The sequence below is a fragment of the Balaenoptera acutorostrata genome, chromosome 1 (genome assembly GCF_949987535.1).
Source record: "Balaenoptera acutorostrata chromosome 1, mBalAcu1.1, whole genome shotgun sequence".
In the NCBI taxonomy this organism is placed as follows: Eukaryota; Metazoa; Chordata; class Mammalia; order Artiodactyla; family Balaenopteridae; genus Balaenoptera; species Balaenoptera acutorostrata.
Genome location: NC_080064.1, coordinates 33540183 through 33567784, shown reverse-complemented (window position 1 = coordinate 33567784; position 27602 = coordinate 33540183). Strand labels below are relative to the sequence as shown.

Here is a 27602-nt window from a genome sequence, read left to right as displayed (position 1 = left end):
GGTAAGGTGTGGGGCACCTTGAGGGGGGACATCCAGGTAAAGACCCAAGGCCCCACGTGTGCCCTGGCAGATGGAGAAAATAAAGGAAGCTACTCTCAGCTCAGTCTTCTCATCTGTCAACTGGAGACACCACAGGCAACCTGTGAGAAAGAATGAAGGTGATGTGAAGTGCCTGCCCCCATGAGTGGCTCCGATGGGAGCTGTTGCTGGGAAACATGACTACAGGGACGAGGATGAGAGAGCCTTGTCCCAGCCAGCCTCCAGCTACCTCCCCACCCTCCACTCCAGCCACCCAGGTTCCTGATACCCGATGCTCCTTATGCCTCCATAGCTCGGCCTATGCTGCTTCCTCAGCCAGAAATGCCCTCCCTGGGGCCTTTTCCGCCTGTGAAAGACCTATTTCATCACATAGAAGGATTGGTGGGGAGTCTTTCCCCCTAGACTGTAAGGGTCTGAGGAATCAGAACCTGATTCCCCTTCGCCTCCACCTCCACCCCATGTGTGGCTCGGAGTGGGTATTAGGAAGTGCTGGAGTGAAGCCCTGAGCTGGGAGCTGGGCTGAAAGATGGCCCAGGGCTGGCATCTGAGTTAGCACTGGGAGTTCTGAGCTCTAGTCCCAGCTTAACCACGAACTTGTGTCCTTGGGCATGTCATTTGAGCTCTCCAAGTTCTGTATGAGGAGGACTACATTCCTCAGCCCTCTTGCCTCACAGGTGCTGGGAGGCGGTGAGGCTGGCCTGAGGGAGGAGGGCAAGGAAGTGCAATGCTTCCCTAGCATCGTGGTGGGGCAGCGGACTTGATGTGCACTCTCTCCTGCGGTCCTCACAACTCCGGGAGGCGGGTGTAGTTATTGGCTTCATTTTATTCTGCTGGCCTCATTCTAGGCAGCCGAGGCTCAGAGAGGTTAAGCAACCTACTTAACAACACACAGGCAGTGCAATGGATGGACAGACACATGGTAAACCAGGCAGGGCTCTTGAGAAGACCCTCTTTTTTGTAGGATGGGAGGAGGTTGGATACCAATAAGCGTGCAGTCCAGATACCCCTCAGGGAGCAGGAATGTGGCCAGGATGGGGCAGGGAGTCCTACACAGCTGATTAGAGGGTGGTCTCCAGAGGGACTCACTCCTATGCCTCTTCCTGGTGAGCAGCTCTGGCTGGGGGCTCTGCCATAAAATTGGCACATCCGGCAGCAAGACTCCCCCTGGGCACCCCAGCTTACACTGGCTGCGGAATCTCAGAATCTGAGCCAATCATTGTTTGTTTGTTTTTAAAACAAACACCTTGTCTTTAGTCAAAAATAATATATGCTGGAGGCAAAATACTTTTAAACAATTTTGAAAATGTAAAGTGAAAAGTCAAAGACCTCCCCCAAGTTTTCGCCCGCACACACATCTAATGAGAACATTATGTTACGTGTTACATACATAATATACATCTCTCTTTCACATGAATGGAATTATACAATTTTCTATCATTGGATTTTTTTTTCACTTAATGTATTTTGGAAATCTTCCATGTCAGTAAACTCCTTTTAATGACTGCACTGTGCATAATCTATTTACCCAGTTCCCAACTGATGGCGATTTAGCTTGTTTCCAAATTTTCACTGTTACAGATAATGCTACAAGGAGCATCCTTGTATATTTACCCTGGAACACTTATGGGAGCATCTCTGTAGAGTGGATTCCTCGAAGGGAGATTACTGGATCAGAAGAGATGAGCAAATAAAATTGTGACAGCCGCTGCCAAGTAGTTCCCGAAGTGGCTGATCCCATTCGCCTTCCTGCCAGCTCTGTGACTGTGCCTATTGGCTCATGCCCTTGACCACACTGGACATTAGCAGTGTCTTAGTTTTTACCTTTCTAAAAGCAAAAAAAAAAAAAAAAAAAAAAGGGTATTTCATTTCTATTTCCGTGATTATCAAAGTTTGGACAAGTTTGCCTGTTCCCCCCTATATGTGATTCAAAATAAAATAATACTAAGCTGTAAAATTAGTGTAAGGAATCCCCCAAAGTTCTTCAGTTTTCCGTAACTATTTTGAAACAGCAATGCTTCATCTCCTCCTCCTCCTCCTTTCCTTCCTCAAGTCAAATTCTTTCAGATTTGCAGCTAGTGCCCTAACCACATGAGCTGTCTGCTTGTTATGTAATCCAGTACTGACTCATAATATCTCACCTAACTCTCTCAGTGATCTGACTTAATCTATTACTCCAGGTCACATAGAGGTGAGGAAGCCGAGGCTCGTAGAGGTGAAATGACTTGCCTACCACCACACAGCTAGTCATTTATTGAGTTAAAGTATTTAATGTACTTAGGATGGTACACATAGTAAAAGATATTTAAGTGTTAGCTCAGCTTCTGTAACAAAGGGGAATTTTTTTAAGTGGCTTAAAAAGCAGAAAATATTTCATTCTAGTTCCACCCAGTCATTTAGACCCAGATTGCTTCCTTCTTGTTGCCCTGCCTTACGTGACCCCAACCTCAAGAACCAAGATGACAGCTCAAATCCAAGTTTGCTTTCTTTTTTTTGTTTCTCATTTTTGGTCTTTGTCTGTGGAGTGGAAGCTGGGTCATGTCCAGCTCTCAGGAGAAAGAGAGTGAGGAGACGAGCGCAACCAATATTTTAAGACCCAAATACACACATTACTTCCACTCAGATTCTCTTGACGAGAATTTATTCACATGACCACACTTAGCTGCAAGGGATGCTGGGCAATATGGCTTCTAGGTGGCAATCATGTGTTCATCAACAACTCAGTTACTATGGAAGATGGGAAGGATGGCTTTTGGTGGGCAACCAACAGTCTCTACCATAGTGAGTGGCTCAGTTGAGATTAGAACTCAAGTCTCCTCTGCCCCAGAGCACTTGGTGGAGTGGGGAAGATGTCAGAGGCCTGAGTCATATATAAAGAGAACTGAGTTGGTATCAGGTCAGTCATCACTTGTAAATGTGCATCTTGGGTAACTCACGTCCCTTCTTTGAGTCTCAGTTTCCCTATCTGTAAAATGGAGATAATAATGGGACTTACTCTCAGTTTGCTGCTGAGAAAGCACTTACCAAAATTTTTAACATACTAGGTGCTCATGTGGTAGAATGGTTGGGGTAGAATTTGGATATGAGCACATGAAAGAAAGAAATTCCAGGGGAGGTGACAATGTGTGCAATGGCCAAGTGGCATGAATGAATAGGACTTGATTGGGAAAGGCAACAAGGAAATGTTAGCATGTGTGGTAGATATTCAGAGAGGCAAGGGATATACTTGAAGTTGGTAAGGGTCAAAGAAGGATAACCCTTGAGTGGCAGGCTGAGGAGCTTGGACTTGATCTTTTTGGTAATGGGGAGCCCTGGATTTTATGAGCAGGATGGAAAAAGAGTAAGATTTGTGTTTTGGAAATCTTCGTTTCCAATTTGTGCTGTGAGTAGAATGGATTTGAGAGGGGCACATTGGAAAAATGGAGAATGCTGAGAAGGCTATCATACCAATTCAGGTAGAGATAAGGGCCCTACGACAAGTGGTGGCAAGGTGGGGTAGAAGGGAGAGATGGTAAAGACAGAAGTCATAAGCCTTAAGGGAGATTTGGTTTGAAAAAGAATGGAACACAAAATCTGGTATAAGAAGACACGCTTGCTGAAGGAACTCTATACCTGGGTTATTTAGGATTAGGTGTGTGCCTTTGAGTGACAGAATAACAGCAGCTTAAATGAAATGAACCAGGTAGGTGGTCCAGGACTGGTGTGGTTATCATATGTAAATATCCACACTTCTTTACCTTATTACTTTGTCACTCATGAGTCAGACCTCATGGTCCAAAAAGGCTGCCCTAGCCACTGTATCAACATTCCAGCCAGAAAGAAGAAGAAAAGAGAAGGAGAAGGGCACATTCTGGAAGGTGCCCACCCCCAACCATAAGAGAGCATCAGAAATGTGGTCTTTATTTTGGGTGACCCATGTGTCTAAGTAAACTTTGGAGGTTCTCCCACTAAGGAAGAAGATGGGGATGGATATCAGGGACAACTTGCAGTCCTAATAATGGCTTGTTGAAGTGGAGGCTACAGGAAAGAGAGGAGCCAGAAATGATTCCCAGGAATGGAATGTGGGTGGAGGACAGGACAGGTCTTCCCTGAGGCGGGACCCAGGAGAAGGAACAGATTGGGGAGAGTGGGATAAGGTCAGAATGGACATATGGGGTCATCCTGGGTTGATGTTCAGGTAGAGGCAGGCCAGGTAAATGCACCAAGCGCTCAGTAGTGAGGTATGGACTGAGAATAAACACTTTTTGTGTTATTTGCATATCCGTGCTTGCCATAGGGATGATGATGGCGAGTAATAGAAGCAAGTGGCTAAGGAGAGAACACAGACATTTAAGAGAAGGGAGGGATGGAACCTGAGAAAAAGCAGTTGGGGAGGCAGGAGGGGAATGAGCAGAGAGGTCCTGAAAGCTGAGGTCTAATGCTGCTAAAAAGTCAAGTGAAATGAAGGCTGAAAAGAGGCTGTTCAATTTATCAATCAGGAAGTAAAAACTGAGTTTGCCAGAGCAGCTTCAGGGGAGCGGAGGGCCAGAGTCGGGTTGCAGGGGGTCAGCAGGAGGTGGGAAAGAGCAAGAAGAATCAGCCAGGGTCCATGGCTTGTTTAAGTCATCTCTCCCACCTCAGTGCTTTCGTGGGTCAAGTGACCCATGTCTGCGTGGGTTTGGCCGAGACGGTTCCAGCTCGAGATAGGGTGCAATACCCCCTTTGCTCAGGAGGTGGCAGCACCACACCAAGCGACAGCACCTGGACCGACACAGGGCACGTAAATATATTTCCAGGGAAGTAAAGCTTAGTTCCCTGAACACCAAAGCTTTGTGGGAGGAAAAGGTCGCCATCTTGGATGAGAGCCTTGAGCAGAGGAAACTGAATGGAACTTTAGGTTCAAATCCTAGTTTTTGCTTATTGGCTGTGTGACCTTGAGCAAGTCCTGCTTCCTGGCTGGGAAACTGGGGATAACTAGCCCGAACCTACCTCTGGGGTCACTGGGAGTCTCTAAACGACTATGGTCGTGTCTGATGGTCTTGTGGGCAGCGGGGACAGGCTCAGGAACCGAGGGAGGGAATCCAGACCAGATGAGCCCAGGCGGGGGGGCGGTGGAGGCAGTGGTGAGTGTGGTCCTACGAGGACTGTCCTGGTAGTGATTTTGGAGTCAGGAAAGCTGGGTTCATATTTTGCCGTTGGGGGAACCGAGGCTCATAGAGAGGGGAAATGACTTTCCCAGGGTCACGCCCTGCAAGCAGGCAAAGCAGAGGCACCACAACCAAAATTTGGAAAAGAATTTGATGTCTAATATATTTTTTAAAAGCATTGAAGTTGTATCATGGGGAAAATCAGAACTCCGGGACTTTTCTACCACGATAATGTGGTTCTGTGTTTCCCGCACTCGGAACTATTGAGTGTCTCTCTCCTCTGGTCCCTGTTTGACCCTCACATTCTGAGAGCACCCCGACGTCTGCTCCTTCCCCCCGAGATGACATGCGAGCACGTTAAGGACCTGAGAGTAGGAAGGCCACCCGAGGACAAGCCTGGAGGTCAGGAGACGTAGACTCAGTTCTGGGCTCTGCCCTGTCTTACGGGGCCTCAGTTTCCCCATCAGCAAAATGCGTCTGTTGGACCAGCCTAGCCCCTGGGAGCCTTGGTAGCTCTGATGTTTTTCTGAAGGCTCTTGCTTCCACCTTGAACTACCCCACCTGCCCCCGAAAAATTGCTCCCCCTCAATGTTGTCACTATCCCATTTCCTGTTCATTTTTCTTCATAGCTCTTATCGCTCTCTGAAATTATCTTGTTTTTTGTTTATTTTCTGTCTAGACAGTAATCTACTGTCTACTCCATGTGAGCAGGGGCTTTGTGAGTTTGGGAGAGCCGCTTTGACCTTGGCACCTCAAACAGTGTTTGGCACGTAGTAGAGATGAACAAACGATTGTAGAATAAATGAGTGAAGGACAAAGAATGCAGCCCCTGACTCTCTAAGGCAAGTCCTGGAGTCCCCGTTCAGCTCTGCCATCTCTCGCTCGCTCGCTCTCTCTCTCTCTCTCTCTCTCTCTCTCTCCCAGACACACTGGCCCTAACTACTGGGCCTTCATTGTGGGGTGCCCTGGTGCCAGAAGTCCAGCCTCCCTCCTGGCTCCAGACTGGCACTCCAACACCAAGCCAAGGTCTTTACTGACGCCTTGTGGCCATGGGGACACGTAACAGGGGCTAGGAGGATTCCCACGGGAAAGATGATCAGTCCCAGGTGACCCTGCTTCCCTCCCTTCCTGCCAACCAGCATTTCTTAATCACCTTGTGATGGTGATGACCGGAGATGAGAAGCAGGTGTGCTTCTTGCCCTCCAGGAGCTGAAGTGACACCTGGGGAAGGAGAGGCGGGGAAGGGGGTCATAAGATCCAGGAGAGGAGCTATGGGGAGTCTAGTGGGAGTGAGGGTAGGAGGTAAGTGCACACCCCACCCCGGTTCTGAGCAGGCAGGGAAGCCTGCATCTCGGGCCTCAGGATACTCCTCCCAGGATATCTGTTCTCCAGCGATCTCCCCACTTTCTTCCAGGAAATCCTCCATGTCTCCTATCCACTTTAGAGGCTGTGTAGGAAAAAGAGAAAGAGAAGAGGAGGTGTCTGTTGCCCAGAGAAGCCATTTGGGACAAAAACAAAGATGTTAGAGGAGAGTATAAAGAACATTCTGCTTTGTGATGGGCAATGTAAACCTTCCACGGCACAGCTTCCTGTAAAATCCACCTCGCCAGCTGTATTAATCAGGTCTTGCTGTGATAATGCTGTGAAACAAGCAACCCCCAAATCTCAGGGGCCTACAAAATCAGAGATTATTTCACACTCCTGAGGCTTAGGTCAACTGCAGTTTAGCTGACGCTTGGTGGAACAGGCTGGACTCCTGACTTTGAATCTGGCTCAGGTCTGTTCCAAGAGTCTGCATTCTGGACCCAGAATGAAGGAACAACAGCTATCTGAGTCTTCTCATGGTGGAGGAAGGAAGCACCAGAAGGTCTGGCAGAACTCACCAGGCCTCTTTTGGCCTTACCTTGGAACAAGCACACTGTCCTTTCTCCCAACATTCCATTGGCCAGAGGAAATCCCATAGCCAAGCCCAAGGTCAATGGGATGGTAGAGTGGAGGCTGTGGTGCTCAGATCCCACCCCCCCCACCCCCCCACCCCCGCTTCAGGGACTATGCACTCATTCCCCAGCTGCTGGGAGTCGCCACTGCTGGCTTACAACTGTCAACCCCTGGGAACTGCCTCATCTAAAGCCACGCCCCTCCCAGAGGCTCATGACCAGTGATTGGCTGATGCATGGAAACAAAGGCCTGCCTCTTTCCCTCAGTTTGGCACAACTCTGAGCCCTGGAGCTCCTGAAGATCTGCAGATGCCTCAGCTGAAATCACATTGCGTTATCAGCTTCTCCCTCTGCCTGGTCCTGCCTTCCTGACATCCTTCAGATGAATCTCCTAAGAACACTCCCTGATAAACCTTCTGCACACCACTCTCTGTCTCAGAATCTGTTTGTAGGAAAGCCATTTTAAGACAGGTAGGGAAGTATACTCCACCCAAAGGTAGCCATGGCGATGATGAGGAAGAAAGGAAGCCTTTGGGACAAATAATACAGTCTACTATAATAGTTAAAGAATGCATCTTGGAGACGGATCTGATTTATTTTGGCTGCAACAAAATGCTGGGCACATGCTCAATGCGTGTGTGAGGCGAGAATTGGGGCCACATCTGAGAGGTCCCATTTTTTGGTTGCACTGATTTTTATCTTCTATATTAGGGTCCCATATAAGGTTATGTTGTAGCAAAAGTTCTGCGGCTTAAAAAAAAGGTTTCCAAACCACTGGGTTCCATGATGTCTAGACGTGTGTCTGGATCTGTCCAGCTGGGAAGGGGCAAGCCCCAGAGTAGATCCTCAGCTCTGTGCACCTTGAGCAGAAAGGGGGCCAGGTAGGTGGGTCAAACCCCCACTCCAGGTATTATGGACTGAATTGTGACCCCACCCCAAATTCATATGGTGAAGCCCTAATCCCCAGTACCTCAAAATGTGACTGTATTTGAAGATAGGGCTTTTTTTTTTTTTTTTTCTGGTTGAGTCAGGTCTTTGTTGCTGCATGCCGGATCTTTCATTGAGGCTCGCGGGCCCTCTAGTTGTGGCACGCGGGCTCAGTTGCCCCACAACATGTGGAATCTTAGTTCCCCGACCAGGGATTGAACCGGCGTCCCTTGCATTACAAGATGGATTCTCAACCACTGGACCACCAGAGAAGTCCCCAAAGATAGGGCTTTTAAAGAGGTGATTAAGTTAACACCAGATTGTTAGGGTGGGCCTTAGTCTATTATGACTGCTTTCCTTATGAGAAGAGGAAAATAGGACACAGAGAGAGAGAGAGGAAGATCAGACACAAACACACGCACAGAGACACAATCATGTGAGGAAACCAGAAAAAGACGTCCATCTACAAGCCAAGAAGAGAGGCCTCAGAATGCAACCAACACTCTGATGCCTTTATCTTGAACTTTCAGCCTCCAGAATTGTGAGGAAATAAATTTCTGTTGTTTAAGGCTCCACTGTCTGCAGCTTTTTTTTTTTAATATTTATTTATTTATTTATTTTATTTTTGGTTGTGTTGGGTCTTCGTTTCTGTGCGAGGGCTTTCTCTAGTTGCAGGGAGCGGGGGCCACTCTTCATTGCGGTGCGCGGGCCTCTCACTGTCGCGGCCTCTCTTGTTGCGGAGCACAGGCTCCAGACGCGCAGGCTCAGTAGTTGTGGCTCACGGGCCTAGTTGCTCCGCGGCATGTGGGATCTTCCCAGACCAGGGCTCGAACCCGTGTCCCCTGCATTGGCAGGCAGATTCTCAACCACTGCGCCACAAGGGAAGCCCTGCAGCATTTTTGATGGCAGCCCCAGCAAACTAATACAGCAGGTAGCAGCTTTCAGGACCCTCTTGCACACAAGAGGTGTGGAAGGGAAAGAGACGTCCCTCTCAGATGGAAAATAAGAGGATGTTTCAACAACTGGAACCGTCCAAAGTACATGAAATAAGTTATCCAAATTGGGAACTATGTGGCATGGTTTTCTTTGATCTGCAAGAGTGTAAAAACTGTAACACATACAGAGCACCCCGGATCCTAGGTGACACCAGCAGAACTGCTCAGAATTTGATACCAGCTCAAATTGCTGACCCACAGAATCAAGACTAAATAAAATTGTTGTTGTTTTGAGCTACTGAGGTATAGGGTGAGTTGTTACCTAGCAATAGATGAGTGACACACCAGCTAAAATCATATCTGCTCTCAAGGCCATATTTGATGACAGTTTGGGGACTCCCATAGCCACCTGCAAACCCTCCTTGCTGAGCCAGACAAACTTAGAAGATAAAGAGTGGCATGTGCATTGGGTAATTGTGCATCTGTTTCCTCCAGGGGCTGGATGACCTTGGGGCCATAACTGGGTCTCCTGCGTCTGATCATCCTGTGCATTGTGCTGAGCCAGGGTCTGACATACAGCAGGTGCTTCATACACATTTATTCAATTAGTGAAATGTCATGGGACTTGTCTAGATTACCAGCATCTCCTGCTCAGATTACTACAGCAGTCTCCTAACTGGTCTGCCTGCAGCCAGGCTTACTTTCTCAAATCCATCTTTCACCCTGGGATGAAAACTTTCTAAAATGCAAATCTATCCTTGTTTGATCCCTGGTCAAAATCTTTGACTGACTCCCCATTGCCGTCATGTTTAAGTCTTATCTCTTTGGAATGATTTGTGGATCCTATAAACCTTGACTCCTGTCTCATTCTAAAGTCTCATCTTGCACCACTCTCTCTCCCTTTCCCTCTGGGCCCAGCCAGGGATCTCTTTCTTCCCCACTCATGTATCACATGAGTGTCGCTGGACTTTTACACGTGCTATGCCCTCTAGCTGGAACATTCACCATCCCTGTTCCCATGCCTGGCTAAATCCTACTCACCCTTCAGTACATTGGGTCACCCACTTTGCCTGGATTGAGAGATGACAAGAAGTGTGGATCTACCAGCAATCCCACTCTTGGGCAAACTATAATTCAAAAAGATACATGCACCTCTATGTTCATAACAGCACTATTCACAATAGCCAAGACATGGAAACAACCTAAATGTCCACCGACAGATGAACTGATAAAGAAGATATGGTACATATATACAATGGAATACTACTCAGCCATAAAAAAGAGTGAAATAATGCCATTTGCAGCTACATGGATGGATCTACAGATTATCATACTAAGTGAAGTGAGTCAGAAAGAGGAAGACAAATACCATATGATACCACTTATATGTGGAATCTAAAATATGACAGAAATGAACTTATCTACGAAACAGACTCACAGACATAGAGAACAGGCTTGTGGTTGCCAAGGTGGGCTGGGGAGGGACGTGGGGGAGGAATGGATTGGGAGTTTGGGATTAGCAGATGAAAGGTATTATATATAGAATGGATAAACAACAGGGTCCTACTGTGTAGCACAGGGAACTATATTCAATATCCTGAGATAAATCATAATGGAAAAGAATATAAAAAAGAATGTATATATATATAATATGTATAACTGAATCACTTTGCTGTATAGCAGAAATTAACACAACATTGTAAATCAACTGTACTTCAATTTTTAAAAAAAAGTGTGGATCTACATTGGTTTCTGAGTAGTGGCTCACGGTTTGGCTAGATGGTCAGGACTCAGAAAGCACAGAATTGGTGGATTGCAGATAAGGAAGACTTGGAAAGAGGTATTTAGGTGGACATTCAGAAATGGGCGCAGGGTGTGAATATATTTCTATCCCAAGGAAAAATCTCACCAAAGGGCATCCATGGAGAGCAGGCTCTGGATATTCAGAGGCTAAGACAGCACATCCTGTGGGTGTCAGTCAGCCTCTCTCCGGAGTCCCTCCAGTGCTTGCTCAACACGCTCTTGTATAATGTGGTCATGGCGGCAAGAATGAGACTACTTATGGGTTCAACGATATGGACTTACCTCACCGAGGCTGGTCTGGCTAAGGCCGCAACTGTATGTCCAACCAACCATCATCAGGGACAGGTGCTGAATACCCAAAATATCACCATTCTGTGGGAATTCATCAAGCCACCTGGTACCAGGTTGATCCCACTGGATCTATTCTCTCATGGAGGAGGCAGTGGTTCATCCTCACTGACATAGCCAGTATATGAGGCTCCAGGAATCAAAGGAAGGTAAGTGAGAGTGGCGTCTCTCATGATTGCACCAAGTAACCCTCAGTATTAGTTTCCTGTAGTTGCCATAGCAAATTCCTATAAACTTTGTGACTTAAAACAATAGAACTTATTCTCTCACAGTTCTGGAGGCCAGACGCTCAACATCAGCCTCACTGGGTCTAAATGAAGGTGTAAGCAGGGCTGCACTCCCTCCAAAACTCTAGGGAAGGATGCGTTCCTTGATTCTTCCAGCTTTTGGTGGCTGCTGGCATTCCTTTGCCGAGGTCACATTACTCCAGTCTCTGCTTCTGTCTTCATATTGCCTCCTCCTCTTCTGCATGTGTGAGATCTCCCTCTGCCTCTTTATTTATTTATTTATTTAAATAAAGTTATTTATTTATTTTTGGCTGCATTGGGTCTTCACTGCTGCGCGCAGGCTTTCTCTAGTTGTGGTGAGCGGGAGCTACTCTTCGTTGAGGTGAGCAGGCTTCTCATTGTGGTGGTTTCTCTTGTTGCAGAGCACGGGCTCCAGGCAGGCGGGCTCAGTAGTTGTGGCACGTGGGCTCAGCAGTTGTGGCATGCGGGCTCAGTAGTTGTGGCTCATGGGCTCTAGAGCGCAGGCTCAGTAGTTTTGGCACACGGGCTTAGTTGCTCCGTGGCATGTGGGATCTTCCCGGACCAAGGCTCGAACCCATGTCCGCTGCTTTGGCAGGTGGATTCTTAACCAGTGCACCACCAGGGAAGTCCCTCTGCCTCTTTCTTAAAAGGACACTGGCAATTGGATTTAGGGCCCCTGGATAATCCAGGATAAGCTCCCCATGTCAAGATTATTAACTTAATCACATCTGCAAAAATCCTTTTTCCTTATAAGGTAACATTTTACAAATTCCAGAGATTAGGACCTAATATCTTTGGGTGGTCATTATTCAGGCTACTACCGCCGCTCGTGAAACTTTTGCTTCGTGTCCCCACGACATTGGCCTCCGATAGTTTGGAGGTCTCAGTTATCAAGGGAAGAAGGGAAGCAACACAGTTCTTGTTGAATTGGAATCTGAAACTTCTAACTGGCTACTTTGGGCTTCTCATGCCACTCAAACAGCAGGCAAAGAAAGAGTTAACATGCTGGCTGCCGGACTGATCCTCACTGCTACGGGGAAATTAGGGTGCCGATATACAGCAAGGGCAAGGAAGGGACCCAGGGGATTCTTGTGGGTCCTCTGAGTACCTCCATGTACAAAAGTTAACAAAAAGCTATGGCACCCAAAACTGTGCAGGACCACTGAAGCTTCAGACCCTTCAGGAATGATTATTTGGGTCACTCCACCATGTAACAAACTCCAACTAGCTGAGATCCTGGCGAGGGCAAAGGGAACATAGAAGGACAGTGGAAGAAAGAAGTATATATATATACACACATACATTTCACTCAATTAGTGAAATATATATAATATATAAAGAGAAACATTTACTCAATTGAATGTATCTATGTATCTATCTATGTATCTATGCATCTAACAACTATGGCACCGTGATCAGTTACCAGAAGGTCTATTGCAGCTATGCATATGTTCTTCTTTGCTTGGGTGTGTGTGTGTGTGTGTGTGTGTGTGTGTGTGTGTGTGTGTGTGTGTGTGTGTGTGTGTGTGTGTGTGTGTGTGTGATATTAAGTGATTTTTTCCCCTCCCCTCTCCTTTTCCCTTATTATTTTAAGATTGTAAGCAATTGCTAACTTTACTCTTCAGTTGCAGGTGCAACTGTGACTGAATTAGAGTAATTAACATCACTCTAATATGGATTCAGTGACTGACTCCTGGAGCTGGATACATCTATTGGATGTTGGGACTCCTTGTTTTTCTCATTTCCAGGGAGTGAGTTAGAGTCTCTTCATTTGTATTCAGGATAGTTTTTAGATGCACCTTCAAACGTGTGGATTGATGTGTATGGATACTGAGTGTCCAAAGGGGTGGGCGGTGCCAGGTGTGAAGCTACTGTCTTTTCACAGATTCAGATCTGTCAGATCAGACAGATCTGTCTTTTCCAGATTCAGCCTTCTGTACTCTGCTCTGTGAAGCTGGAGCTGGGACTCTGCAAACCACATCAGCTTTGTCAGCTAGTTTTGACAACAAGGGACACTGGGGAAACACTGGAAGGCAGAAGGAGTGGAGACCTTCCTTCTTCCTTTGCTTACTAACCTCATCGGCAACAGCCTGGTAGCCCCAGCTGCTCCCAGCCCTCAGCTACTTTTCTGTGCTCCCAGACAAGCTTCACTGTGTCCCCTGGGAGGTACTAGCATCAGCCAGACAGCACCCCCTCTCCAGACCTCTGAGCCCGAGCACTTTAGGGTTCCCCCAGTCAAGCCTGTAGGTTCTGCTAGCCCCAACGTCTCCCCTGTACTCCTGCCTTAAGAGTGGGAGCTGCTTCCTGCAGTGGCTCTGTTTGTTCTTAACAGTCCACCTACATCAGTGTAACCCATTCCCTAGAGTAAATTCTTTGTGTTGAAAAATCTAGTGTAGTTTCTGTTTTTCTGACTGGACCCTGACTGATACAAACTATTAGAAAAGTGGTACTCACTTTTCACTGCGGCACTAAACCAAAAGAAAGTAAATTTGGAAGTGCTGGGGGTCATCTTGAGAGGTCAGCCTGCCTAAGAGGAGAGCTGAGACAGAAGAGAGATCCCTGACACATTTAAGCACCTAGATCTAGCTGTGCATGAAGCCAAATCTATCCCCTGGACTTCTTAGTCATCTGGGCCAATAAATTTCTGCCTCCCTCCCTTTCCTTCCTTCCTTCCTTCCTTCCTCCCTCCTTCCCTCCCTCCCTTCCTTCCTCTTAAGGCTTATCGGGTTGCATTTCTGTTGTTTACAACCAGAGTCCTGACTAATCCAAATCTCCTCGTCCTCCTGTGCAGCGTTGGTGGTATAGTGGTGAGCATAGCTGCCTTCCAAATCTCCTCATCCCCACCCCCAGACCAGGTGCCCCACCCCACAGGCACTGAACAGCCAAGACCAACCACCTCCTGCTGAAAACTTTAATGAAATCAATAAGTTAATAAGTTAACAAAGTGAGGTACTTGCATATCCGAGAACCGGGTTGGTGGGGAACCTTGATCGTGGAAGCAGGAAGGGCTTCTTCCCAAGTCTCCTTTGGTCATAGGATAATCCCATTCTCCTGTCCCTCTCCACAGCTCTGTCTCTCAGGGGGCGGAGGTGTGGCTCTCTGGGGACAGTGCAGTGCAGGTGAGGTGAGCCAGGATAGGCTCCATCCAGGGCATGACGGTCACATGCAGAGGGCACGTGGGGGCAGAGGCTGGGCACCATGGGGCTGAGCAAGATCCAACCCCAGCCCTGGCGCTGGTGCATGCAGGTCCCCAGTCATGAGATGCAGGCAGCTGGGCCTGAGCCCCTTATTCCCTGGTGCCCCACAAAGGGTCACCATTGGTCCACCACCCATCACCCTCCTGCCACCTGCACTGGCTTTGCAGAAGAGGGACAAAGGGGTAGGGATACCAAAGAGGTGCTGGGGGCCTGGAGTGGATGGGGGCTTATGCAGTATGGGGGCTGCCAACTGAAGTGAAAAGTGGAGTGTGGAAGGAGGGGAAACAGTGCATGTGAGCGCCATGTGCACAGTTCGTGCCTGACAAATGGTACTCGCTAGATGCCTTATTATTCTCTCTGGGAGTGAGTTAGAGTAACTAGGAAGAGGGCAAGCCTAGATGGAAGTGGGCCTGATAACCCTGGGGAAGGGCCTGTGGTCTTTCCAGTGCTGTCCAGGCCCCAGAGGCCTAGGCCTGAGTTGTGCTGTGGGGACGCTAAGGAGGGCCCTCGGGGGCAGGCAGAGGCAGCAGTTAGGGCTCCTGGACCTGTGAGGAGTAGATCTTCTTGAGAAAGGGGAGCTGGTAAAGTTCTGGAGACCTGGAGTCACACCAGAGCTCCCTCTCCTGCCTGGATGTAGTTGGTAGGAGTGGACATTGCCCTGCAAGGCCAGTCCACTGGCCTCAGCTGCAGAGGCCCAGGAAAGGCTGAGTGGCTCTGTGCTCAAGTCTCCAAGTGTGGGTGATTGTGTGTGTCAGCGCGAGTGTGAGAGACTTCCTGCATGTCTGGGGAAACTGTAGGGGCGTGTTTGTGTGACCGTGGGAGCATTGTCTGTGGGAGGTTGGGGGGAGAACACAGAAACTTGTGCTGTCGAAGGTGTCTAGGGCCAGAGGGGAGTGAACATTGGCAGGAAGAGGGAGCCCCTGGGAGGGGACACCTGCAAATGGGAAGAAAGGCCCAGACACTGCCCTTTGGGAGGCAAGGGAGAAACAGGCCCCATGCTGGGAGGTGAGCAGTTGATAAGCCAAAGAACAGGGATGGGGATCATAGCCAAGCAGCCTGAGACCAGCTACTGCTGGGGGCCCATCTCCCAGTGGGGGAGGGGCAGAGGGACCCCATGGGGGTCCCCAAAGTTGCATATTTAACATAGTTTGCATATATGGTGCCCACCTGCCTTGCGGCAGGGTCCTGTGCTTGTGGATACCTGTGTGGGCACCGTGGGCCCACCCCCAAGTGGGGCGGGGACTTGGCGGGAAGGCTTCCCTGCTCTGTCCAAAGGGCGGGCCAAAGACCTCACCTTGCATAGCTGGAAGCTGAGTCAGGGCCCAGGCCCTGCTCCCACTCCCGGAGCAATGCCCCTGCCCGGCGGGCCGTGTCGGGCCTTGATGGAACGGGCAGGGCACTGGGGGGCCCAGAGGCCGCGGGACAGCCGCCGCTGCTGCCCTCCGTGCGGCCTGGCATCTCACACTCCTGAGGTGGGGAGGTCGCTGGCACCCACATCGGGTATCTCGCCCACCCAGGCAGCTCAATACTGCGTGTGGCCTCTCTCCCCACGAGGGAGCGAGTTCAAGTAAGAGAGGAGTCCGGAGGCCTCAGAGGGAGGGTCCGAGCGCCAGGCCGAGGGGCTGGCCGTGTGCTACCCCGCCCCTGAGAAGCCCCTCAGTCCATGTTGGTGCTGACAGAGCGGGAGATGCTGAGCGTCTGTGCGGAGACGGAGATGTCCTCGTGGTCCACAGGGCTGTGGTAGTCGGAGGTGATGTCGGGGTCGAAGAGCGGCACTTGCACGGTGCCCAGGCTGGCCGAGGTGCCAGAGCGCAGGCAGCGCGAGTAGAAGCCCAATAGCAGGTCCAGCTTGTGCTCGATGGACTGCACCTGGGGACGGGGCGCGGCTGGAAGCGGGGCCTGGCCGGGACTGGAGGCGGGACTTGGGGGCGGGACGCGGCTGGGAGGCGGGGCTTGCCCGGGGAGGGTCACATCTGGGAGACACGGCTCCTCCGGGAGGGAGTGCGACAGGAAAGGCGGAGCTTGGCCGGAGGGCGGAACGAAGCTGGGAACCTGGGGTTTATTCCCCGCCCCGCCTCCCATGAACGAAATTTAGTTGTGATTGGTTAGGATAGTGCGGGTGATCGACAGAGACAAGTGAGGAGGGGGTCAGATGAAGTAGGTGGGACTTCGACGGGCTTATCTGAGACGCTAGCAACGTAGGGCGGGGCTTGGCCGGAGGGGGTGGGTTTATCGGGGTCAATTAGCAGGAGTGGGCGGGCCTCCTGGGAGGCGGGGCTTATCTGTAGGGCGGGGTCGGTCGGGCAGTGGATGCCTGCCCCGCGGGTGCTCAGGGCTGCTCTGAGAAACGCACCCTCCCCTTGGGCGTGAACCGGAGGCATTCCAGAGCTTCTTGGTCGACGACTAGCTCCACCACACCAGCGAAACTCCCTCCGACACTCACCTGCTTCTCCACCTTGACCACGCGTCCCATCATACTGATTTCATCCACCGCCTCCGTGTCGGAGGGCCCTTTGTCGCCCTTCTCCCGGGCCTTCCGGTCCCCGGGGCCCCGGCCGACAATCTGGTCCACCCTGTGGGGAAAGGGAACTGTCAAAGGGCCCAGGCACTCGCCACAACTCTCTCCTACAAGAATTCGAGTTTGCCTGCAGAAAGGGGAGAGAGACATCCTGCACGGTGGGAGCAGGCAATCTGAGGGAGGGGCCGGTTTGATCTGCCAAATGGAGGCCGAGTTAAACGGAGGTACCCGGCCGCTGCTTTGAGGGTTTTCCAACCAGGCGAGCAAAGGCACCACACGCAAGCATGACAAGTAAAACAGCTGCCTGACGGGAGCACAGGCAGGCAACGGTGGACTGGGTAGAGGGAGAGACGAAAGTAGGAATGTGAGTTATAAGGGGGACAAGGCTGGAGCTGGATGCACGTTATTTTTCTACTCCTCTTTATAGCAAAATTATTGAAAGTGTTAGCTCTATCCTCTATCTTCAATTTCTCTCCTTCCTTCCTCTCCAAAACCTCCCCAATCAGGCTTTCATTCCCACCATTTCACCAAAACTACTGTTGTCAAGTTCCCAAATGACCTCCACGTTGTTAAATTTGATTCTCATTATACTTGACCTGTTAGCAGTGCTCGGCACATCTGATCACCCCTTCTTCCTGCATGTTCTTCATCTGGACTCCCAAACATCAGCCTCGCCCAGTTCTCCTCCTACCTCACTCACCGCTCCTTCTCAGTCTCCTTTGCTGGTTCCTCCTTTATCTCCACAACCTCTAAACATTGCAGGACCCAAGGCTCATTCCTGAGACTTCTTTTTTTCTATTTACTCTCACTCGCTAACTGATGTCTTCAGTTCCAGATTTTCAATTCCTCTATACACTGTTGACACCAAATCTATATCTCCAGCCTATACCTCTCCTCCAAACTCCACACTCCTCTGCCAGATCAACACTCCATTTAGATGTCTGATGGGCATCACAAACCCAACATGTCCCAACTTTCCTGATCAAAACTTGCTCCACTCATTGACTTCCCCCATGTCAATAAACAGCAACTTTTTTCCTCTTGCTCAAGCCAAAACCTTGGCTTTATCCTTGATTCTCTCCCTCTCTCTCTTTTATTCTCTTACACCCCGTCCAAAAACCCTGTCAGCTCTACCTTCAAAATATATCGAGAATATGACCATTTCTCCCCACCTCAACTGCTGCCACCTGGTCCAAGTCCCCATCATCTCTTGCCTGGATATCTGAAGTAGCTTCCTCAATGGTCTCCCTACTTCCACCCTAGCCCCTTATAGGCCATTCTCAACACAGCATCCAGGGTGATCCTTTTAAAATATACCTCAGATTTCATCAGTCCTTTGCTCAAGGACCTCCAATGCTTGCATCTTACTCTGATGAATGCCAACATCTTTGCAGTGGCCTACAGGGCTTTACATAGTCTAAGTGCCATTAGCCTTCTAACCTCATCTCCTGCTTCCCTCGTGCCAGGAGAGGCGCACTGGCCTGCTTGCTGTTCCTAAATCATCATCCCAGGCACCTGCCCATCTCAAACCCTTTACACTTGCTGTTCCCTCTGGAAACTCTTTATTTAAACAACAACCATGGGACTGTTTGCCTCACCTTCCATTTTTTTTTTCTCAAATATCACCTTCTCGCCTATTTAAAAATCACAAATCCCAACACCCTAACTCTTATTTTTCTCCTTAGCCTTTATCATCAATTGACATATTCTAGTTTCACTTACTATCATCTGTTCTCCTTCCACTGGCATGAAAGCTCCATGAGGGCAGGAGCCATTTGCTTTCTACCATATCCCCACTGTCTGGTAAGTAACAAATAAATGCCCAATAACTATTTCTTGAGAGAACAAATGAATGGGCAGTGAGAATGCAAGCCACAAGAGGAAAAGGGCGAGTTGTAGGTGATTGGGGTCTTGGTGTGAGAATCTTCCTATACGCTGGGTGGAGAGAAGAGGTGCTGGAGGATTCCAGAGGCAAGAGGTGAGCAGTATTGAGGACAATTTGCCTATTCCCTTAGGAGATGGGAGGTCACTGATTATCTTAAGCCTGTTACTTCAGGACGAGAAAACAGTCATCTAAAGACGTTCCTGAGACAAGCAGGTCAGTAGGGTTCGCAGGGAGGACCTGCGGCTTGGCGTTTCTTCAGGTTCAATAACAGGTGCGGGCTCTGGCTGCAGCGCGCTGCAGGCCAGAAACTCCAGCTCCCGCAGCGGCCCCGAGGGGGCGCTCGGGGCTCCGTTCGGGCACCGGCAGATGGGCTCCAGCGGACCTCGTGCGGGGGTTGGTGCCGCGGCCGCCCTGCCCCCCTCCCCCGTCGGGGGCCGGCTCACCCACCGGGCCTGCAGACTCTTGATCCGGCCCAGCATGTCCAGGTGCCCTGCGGAGTACTGCTCGATGACGTCCTTCACGTCGTATGGTCGTAGCGTCTCCTTGAATTTCCTTTTGGCTACCAGGAACTTCAGGATCCTGTCGGGCGAGGGGGTCTCAGAGGACAGGGATTCTTTTCCAGCCCCCTCTCCGTCCTTTGCTACCTTGTCCAGCACGAGGGCAGCTCCTGCTTGGGCCACCGCAAACAGCCACTGCCGGGTGTCCAGCCTGCCTACCTACCCACCGCGCTTCTGCCCCGGCCCCCTAAGTTTGTTTGGTATTCTTTAATGTGCCTGTATCTGCAGTCACCTGGGAGGGCAGGGACTGGGCCTGGTTTCTCTCTGCTGGGTGGGACACAAGGTAGGCATCTGTGAACACTGCTGCTGATGACAGCTTAGGGGAAGACATTTTTGCATATGCCTGTTAGCACCGCTGTGCTGGACCCTGGGCACCCAAAAGGGCATCAGATCCAATCCCTGGCCTCAGGAACACTGGTCTGGGGTGGGAGATGGAGAGGACACAGACAATTATGGGGTGACAAGGGTCATGTCAAGGAATGGAGAAAGAGGACTGGGGACCATGAGAAGGGAGAGCTTGGGTGGGGAGGTCAGGGGACAAGTCTTAAGAGTGATACTTTGCAGTCCCAGGGCAAGAGGAGGGGAATGAAGGGAGGCTTTCTGGACACAGACAGGCAAGGAGATGTGTGAGTGAGAGTCAGTTCAGAGTAGCTGGAACAGGATGTGAAGGAAAAGGGTTAATCCATGGGAGGCAGGGGAGGTGTGTGTATGTGTTGCGGGGCTGGGGTGGGGGGTTACTCTGAAGAGCTCTGAATGCCCGGCAGCGACTGGGCACTGGGAGGTCGGGGCAGTGGGGACGGCCGTGTGGCTTCCTCTGCTTCAGCATAACCATCCTCTGCACGCCTGTGTGGAGGATGCCCCGGACGGGCAGAGTCCCGGGTGGGAAGACCCACTGCAGGGGAAGAGCTGGAAGAGGGCAGTGGGGTGGAGACACAGGACAGCTCTGAGCTGTGCAGGAGAGAGGACTGAAAGGCTTCTGAGTCTGAGTCCAGCACGACCCCATGGCTTGGGCACAGGGTGGATGGCGGTGCCACTGCCTGACATGGGGACGTGGGAGGAGGAACAGGATTGGGGCATGCTGGGTGTGAGGCGCCAAGGAGAGCTGACCTGAGCCAGGGGGCAGCTCAGGCGTTGTGTTTCAGAAGCTGGGCACTTGGAGGGGAGAGACAGGATGTGTAAAAAGTGGGTGGGGAGAGGCCTCAGACTCTCTGGGAGGAGGGTGTCCAGGCAGGTGCATGAGGCAGGGAGGAGAGGGCGTGAGTCTAGAAGGCCTAGGGGTGAAGCTGGAGCGGCAGGGTGGAGACAGAGATTGGCCAGAACTCCATTCCAAGGAGCTTGGGGCCAGATCCCTGGCTGTACAGCTAAAGGGCTCAGGAGACTCTGCCCCTCCCCCCGAATTGTTGAGGGAGACAGCCAGTAGAGCCAGTAGGGCAGGGGCCTTCAAACTTTTTGACCAAGACCCACCATAAGAAATACAGTTTACAGAAGCTAGTATACACACACACACACACACGCACACACACAACTGAAATAGAAGTTTCATAAACATTTTTATTCTTACTATGAGGGATGTACTCTGATACTTTCTATTCTTTTTTTTTTAATGTTGACCATGGCCCCCTAAGTTGATTTCACTAAGTTGATTTCAAACTGTTGTGACCTGTGGTTTGAAAAACACTGCTCTGGAGGAAGTCCTGGAGGAAACAGACAGGCAGAGGTCAAGACACCCAAGGAGAGACAGTAAGTCTGAGTCACAGAGGCAAGAGGAGGATGAGACTGAGACACAGAGATGGACCAAAACTGCATGTAAGACGGAGACCCAGGGAGAAACAGGCAGATGCCGATACCAGCTAGGGAGAGAGAAATAAAGAGAAGAGAGCCTGACATGAAGTAAGAGAGAGGAAGGGGAGAGAAGCAGAGAGGACACCGCAGGTGTGAGCAGAGGGACCACGACGGGCAGCGGTGCCCACCGCCCCACCCGGCCAGCCGTCCAGACACGATGTGTCTGCACAAAGCCTGCTGGGAGCCATATGCCACCTCTCCACCCCGCCCGCCTTCCACTGAGGGTACCAGGCAGGCAGCAGCTGGCGTGCTGGGAGCTAGGCCAGGCCTGGCCATGAGAGCAGGCCCCAGATGGGGAGCAGCAGTGGGCGGCCCGCCTCCAGCCTCAGCCTCACCTGACAGAGCGGATGACCGTCTTCACAGCGGGCATGACGTCGTCCACTGTGAGTTCACACTGGTAGGTCTTCTCCTCTGCCACTTCCTCCGAGGGGCCCTCTGAAAAGTCGGGGGCAGGGGGACAGGTGGTGGCAGCAGAAGGGGCCATGCCCAACCTCTACCACCACCCTTAGAGGTACGGAGAGGGAGACAGAGCCTCAGGAAGGGCCCAGAACCTTCCTGGGGGCACAAAGCAGACCAGGTTCCTGCCCCCCTGGCTGTCCTACCCAGAGTGAAAACCTCCGTTTGCTGCATGCCCATCTGCCCCGTGTAAACATCTGCCTGGTGGCTGGTGAGCAGGAGCTGCTTTAGGGCACATGTGGTCTGGCCCGGGGTAAAGTGCACACAGCCCTAGAGGAAGTCCCACCTGTCCCAGCACGCAGGCCAGTGAGCCCCAAAGACAAGGGGCTCGAGGCCTCTGCACACAATTGCGCACACAGCCTCATCCTTCAGCCTGGAGCCAATCAGGGGGCTGGCTCCCACCCCCAGCTCTGCTACTGACAAAGTCCCTAAACCAAGTCATTCTCCCTCCCGCCCCCATGAGAGAAACAGCTTCTCCGAGGCTGGTGCCCTGCACTGCACAGACAGGTAATGCTATCCTGGCCTCACAGGGGCAGGAGGGGCAGGAGGCCAGGCAGCTTCTTGGCAGGGAAGAGGAGGCCCCGGGCACCAGCCATGCCCAGACTTCCAGCACCTCCCAAAGACTGGTTTGTGGGGTTCTGTAACTTTCCAGGAAAGGGCTGCCCGAGTGGTCAGCCAGCAGCATGTTGGGGGCTGATACAGCACGGACAGAGGCAGCATGGCTGGGTCCCCTCCCTCCGAGGTTCCCGTCCCCAACCTCCATCCTTGTCTACCCCCCCAACTCCTTTTCCCACCCAGGGCCCTGAAGCAGGTCAAAGCTGGGAGAAGTCTTCCAGGGGACTTGGTCCAACCCTCTTGTATTCCAGAAGAAGACACCGAGGCACAGAAAGGGGCAGTATCCTACCTAGGTCATGGAGCTCGAACTCAAAAAAGTGACCTCTCTAACCAGTTAAAAGCAACCCCCACCAGGTTCGCAGCCTCACATCCCCAGGCTGGGCTGGCGAAGAGGGCCAGGGTGGGGAGTGTGGACCGTGGAGCTGGACAGACGTGGTTGAGGATACCAGCTCTACCACTCACTAGCTGAGAGAGCTCAGTCTCCACATCCATAAAATGGGGATAGAGACAGACCCTACTTCCCAGGGTTGTTGAGAGAAGTAAACGAGATAATCCAGCATGGGGCTGTACACAGTCAGGGCTCAGTTCAGCAAGGATGGCTTCCTGCTCCTTCCAGAGCATGTTTATAATACTTCTAGCTTTTGTTGAGCACTTACTATATTCCAGAACTCTTCCGTTCACCTACTGTGGATAATCTCATTTAATCCTCACAACAATCCTATGAAGTAGATATGCTTCTTGTTCCCATTTTATAGATGTGGAAAATGAGGCCCAGGGAGATTAGGTTACCTGCCCAAGATAAGTGACAAAACCAGGATTCAAACCCAGGCAGCCTGTGCTCCTAACTACTACCAAATGCCACCTCTACATTCTCCTCTGATTCTCAAACTGTCTGGAGCATCAGCAAAGCAGGTATTATGATGCCCATTTTACAGACCGGAAGACTGGTGCCCAAAGATAGTCAATCTGCTGCAAAGCTGGGGCTAGAACCAAGTATTTCCACCCCCAGCCCAGACTCTGTGTCCGCCCTGCCACCCTCAGCAGGTCCTGGCCCCAGACCCGCAGGGGCTCACCCTCAGTGGAGGCGCGGGGTTTGAGTCTCAGGGAGGCCCGGAAGCGTGTGCGGTCGTTGAAGCTCCAGCTCTTCTGCACCTTGGTGGGGCTGCTGGCCTCCCCAACCTGCTCGCTGCTCGGGGAAGTGGGCATCGGTGGAGGTGCTAGGTGCTGCTTGGAGGGGCCTGTCCGCCGCTGGGAGCTGCCCATGCGGATGCGGTCTTTGATACCCATCCGGCTGCTGGCACAGCAGGTCGGGTGGGGGAGAGAGCCGAGTTAGCAGGAGCTGGGGGCCGGTGAGAGTGGGGACACTGCTGACTTAGGGCTTGGGGGCAGCTACTGGGGCTGATTCTCCACCAAGGGGAGACTTCCTGGGATGGGACAAGGGTGTGGTGAGGGGGGCCCTGACTCCTATGAGAAGCTGATCCAGGGTCAGTCTGAACAACTCCCCTCCCCACTCCCACCTCCCACCCCTTGTTGCCCAGACAGATAAGGGGTGCACAGGAGACAGATGTCAGAGTGGAAAGAGTGACAGAAACCCAAGAAGGGAGTTAGAGACAGACAGGGGGATGGGGGAGCTGGGCCTGGCCCAGGCAGGTGGGTGGGTGGAGGTGGTGACCCCATTGGGGACAGACAGGCTGCTGAGGGATGGAGAAGCTCACCTGGCCATGCACACTGAGTTAGGCCCCCAGCTCCTCCCTGTACACAGGGGCGGGCTGTGTGGAGTTGAGGGCATGTGCATGTGTAGGGTGTGTGCTTGCATGCACACAGGTGCCAGTGTGTGTACCTACGTCAGCATGTATATACACGTGTCAATTTATATTTTCCTCCTTTGTCCACCGCTGGAGCTATCTGACCCCACACTGGTCAGGTCAGGGCTTTAGGACCTGGTACAGTTGTACAGGCAGTGCACTGCAAAATTCCAAAGTCTCCATCACTCAGACTTCAGTGAGAATGGTGCCCCTGGAGGTGTGCAGTGCACTGGCCTGCTGGGGTTCTTGGCCCAGCATGGGCCCACAAGTATGCCCAGGCCATGCCTGGTGCCCCTCCTCCCAGTGAAGGTCTATAACCTGTTCTGTGGTCTCCCCTGCCTGAGCTCTGCCCACCCAGACGGACGTCCTGCTCATGTGACCCCCCCCCCCAGCCTCCTGAGTCTGCAGTTCAACAGCATCTACATGTCTGTGTATGTGTGAACACACGTGTGCGTATCTGTGTGTGTACTCAGACTTCCCTTCCCGCACCCAAACTCCTCACCCATTCCCCAAATCTTGGAGGAAGACAGGTGAGGGGAGGCCTCAGATTCCCCGCGACAGGCCCTGCTTAACCAATACCTGGTAGAGTAACTCTGTGTCCAAGAGGTTCAAGGACCACGTTGCCGCTGTCTGAATAGGACCTATGCAAACATCCCCACCCCATGGCCTGTGGTGTCATCACTGCCTCCCTGCTGTGGCTTGCCACTTGAAGGGCCCCCTTCAGACACGTTTGGGGCCCTTCCACCCCAAATGTCCAGGGCCCTGGCTCAGGAGAGCACCAGCCAGTCTGGGAGGAATTCTGAGATGGGGCCGGGGCTGGGGGAGGACACTGTGTCACCTAGTCTCTGGGACTTTGAGATCAAGGGTTGAGGAGAGGACAGATTCTGGTTTCAGGGCAGAGTGGGACCCATGGTCCTCCATGCCCAGGGCATGGGGGACAGAGTATAGAGCCGAGGTGCTGAGGTGAGGGAGACCTCGAAACCAGGGGCACCTTCAGCAGGTGCCTTCAGGAAGGCAACTGGGATGTAGGGCCATCCTTAGGGGTAGGAACCTCTGCCCAGAGGGGAGAGGTTACAGGTCAAGGATGGGGGCCCTGAAGATATCAGAAGAGAAGGACAGGGCGGCCCCTGCAATCCAGCATGCTGTTTGCTGGCCCAGGATCCCCTCAGCACATCCCAAAGATTCCAACCAAAGTTTGAGGATGGCTCTCCCAAACTTTCCTCCGCAGAGCTGTTCCTTCAGGCTCTCCTCATGCTGGCAAGCACCCCCCAACCCCATCCGTGCAGCCCCTCCTTCTGTCCTCCACTCTTCCAAGGGGCAGAGGAAGAGAGGGGGGTGGAGAAGGCCCTGACACTCAGCCAAGTGTCAGAACACTCCAATGGTGTTCTGGGGGAAGGGGGTGACCTCCCTGTCACGAGAAGTGTGCGAGCAAGACTGAGTTTGCACTCAGCAGGACTGATAAAGGAAGGGGGTGGGGGCTTGCCCTAGAGGTCTTGAAAGGTCCCTCTCCAGCTCTGATTCTGTGATGGTTGAAGGAGCTTCCAGCGTGGTTTGTGGGGTTCTGTAACTTTCCAGCCAGCCAGAGACCCTGGGCTCCTCTTCAAGGTAAGAAGGCACTGTTTTCCCAGGGGCGGCCCTGGATTCCAGCTCCTTGGGCAGCGCCCAGAAAATGGCTCATGTCAGCCTCTTTGGAGCCTAAAAGCTCAAAGAAAATGGAAAGAAACCTGGCACACAGTGGACATCGAAAGAGCTCCTTCCCTCCCCGGCTCCTCAGAACACACAAGGTCCAGTCTGACTGCCTGAGCCTTTTCAGCTCTCAGCCACTTCAGGTGGCGGGCTCCAGAGTTACCACCCCTATTTTACAGATACGGAAGGGGGTGACTCGGCTTCCAGGTCGTAGAGCTCCTCTGGATGAAACGAGGCCTGGAACCCAGTTTTCTGTGACTGCAGAGACTATGTTCTTTCTCTGGGACAAGCCGCCAGGATAGGGTCTCGGGCAATGATACTCAGGTGGGGGCTGTTTTGCTCACCAGGGGACATTTGGCTGGAGACATTTTTGGTTGTCACTCTGGGGGGTGCTCCTAGCATCTAGGTAGAGGCCAGGAACGCAGCTAAACATGCTGAACAATGCATGTGACAGCCCCCAACAATAAAGAATTTTCTGACCCAAAACATCAATGGTGCCAGTGAGAAACTGATTGCAGCGTCTGTTGGTGTCTGGGGGACAGATGTGTGGGCTTGACTGGGGCTTCCCTGTGCGAGAGGGTAAGCTCGGGGCACTGGCTGCCCTCTGACTGCTCTGCTGGACCCAACCCTTGTGCTCACTCCCACAGGGATTTCTTTAAGGACCCCATCTGCCTGCCGAAGGCCAAGCTCGGCGGTGGAGGCGTGGGGGGAGGCAGCCTACCCCTTCTGGTGCTGCATACAGCCCCTCTCTTCAGGACTGGGAAACGGCGCGTGGCTGGCCTCTCCACCCTGGCCTCGCCCTTCCTGCCCACCACACCCACACAGCCCAAGGAATCTTGCAAAGGGGCAGATCTGGCCCAGAGACTCCTCGGCTTTATCCTCCAGCATGTGCCCGTGTCCTACAGCCATGGTTTCCAAGCTCATATCATAACATACCAAACTGCATGAGGCCGACATTTATATAGCACTTCCTCTGAGCCAGGCACAGTTTGAACGGAAGCAGACCCTACGATCGTCCGCATTTTACATGGGAGGAAACGGAGGCACAGAGGGCTTATGCCCGAGGTCCCCTAGCCAGGCTCAGATCCAGAACCCGTGTTTCTAAGAAACACTGCTTCTTGATAGAGCAGCCAGGAGCTCCGTCACCCATCTCCTCCTCATGGGCCCCCTGATCCTCAAGGCTCCTGAGGCACTTTGGGAAACCCAGGACTCTGTAAGCCCAAGCTGCCAGGCAGTGCCAACAGGATAAAGCTCACACGGGGCCCTTGGGTTCTTCGTGACCCAGCCTCAGCTCCCGACCTCCACGCTGGGCTGCCTGTTCTTTGCCAAAGCCGCGCTCTCTCTCACCCTCTCCCCTTGGTGTGCGCCGCTTCCTTGGCCTGGAAGGCCCTCCCTCACACCCACTCCTTTGGGGGCCTTCTCCAGGCGAAATGCCTGACCCAAGCTCCACAGGCCTTCTGCTTCTGCCTTTAGCTGTGCTCATCACGCCGAATAGCAGTTACTCGTTGCAACTCTCTAGGCACAATGTTTTATTCATCATTGTGTTCCTAGTGCAGGGCCTGGCACAGGGCAGGTACCAAGGGATGTAGTGGCTAAATGAGGCAGCTAAAGAACTGGGCTCTGGAGTTAGCGAAGGAGGTGCCAGTCCCAGCTCCTTCAGGCATCTGCTGGGATCTAGGTG

The 27602-nt window shown here is 51.9% G+C and overlaps 1 protein-coding gene across 3 annotated transcripts in view; it reads right to left on the bottom strand.

Annotated features, from left to right (window-relative positions):
- Nucleotides 1-14275: 14275 nt before the first annotated feature.
- Nucleotides 14276-27602, bottom strand: part of KCNQ4 (potassium voltage-gated channel subfamily Q member 4) — a 57718-nt gene continuing 44391 nt past the window's right edge. For 2 of the 3 annotated variants that reach the window (XM_007164679.2, XM_057531448.1), the window contains exons 10-14: nt 23504-23724; nt 21695-21794; nt 19408-19539; nt 17001-17130; nt 14276-16426 (exon numbers count right to left, since the gene is read on the bottom strand). In XM_007164679.2, coding sequence (XP_007164741.2) covers nt 16214-16426; nt 17001-17130; nt 19408-19539; nt 21695-21794; nt 23504-23724 — 796 coding nt within the window. In that variant the 3' untranslated portion in view covers nt 14276-16213. The remainder of the gene's footprint in view (nt 16427-17000; nt 17131-19407; nt 19540-21694; nt 21795-23503; nt 23725-27602) is intronic. The other variant, XM_057531445.1, reaches the window with a different exon arrangement.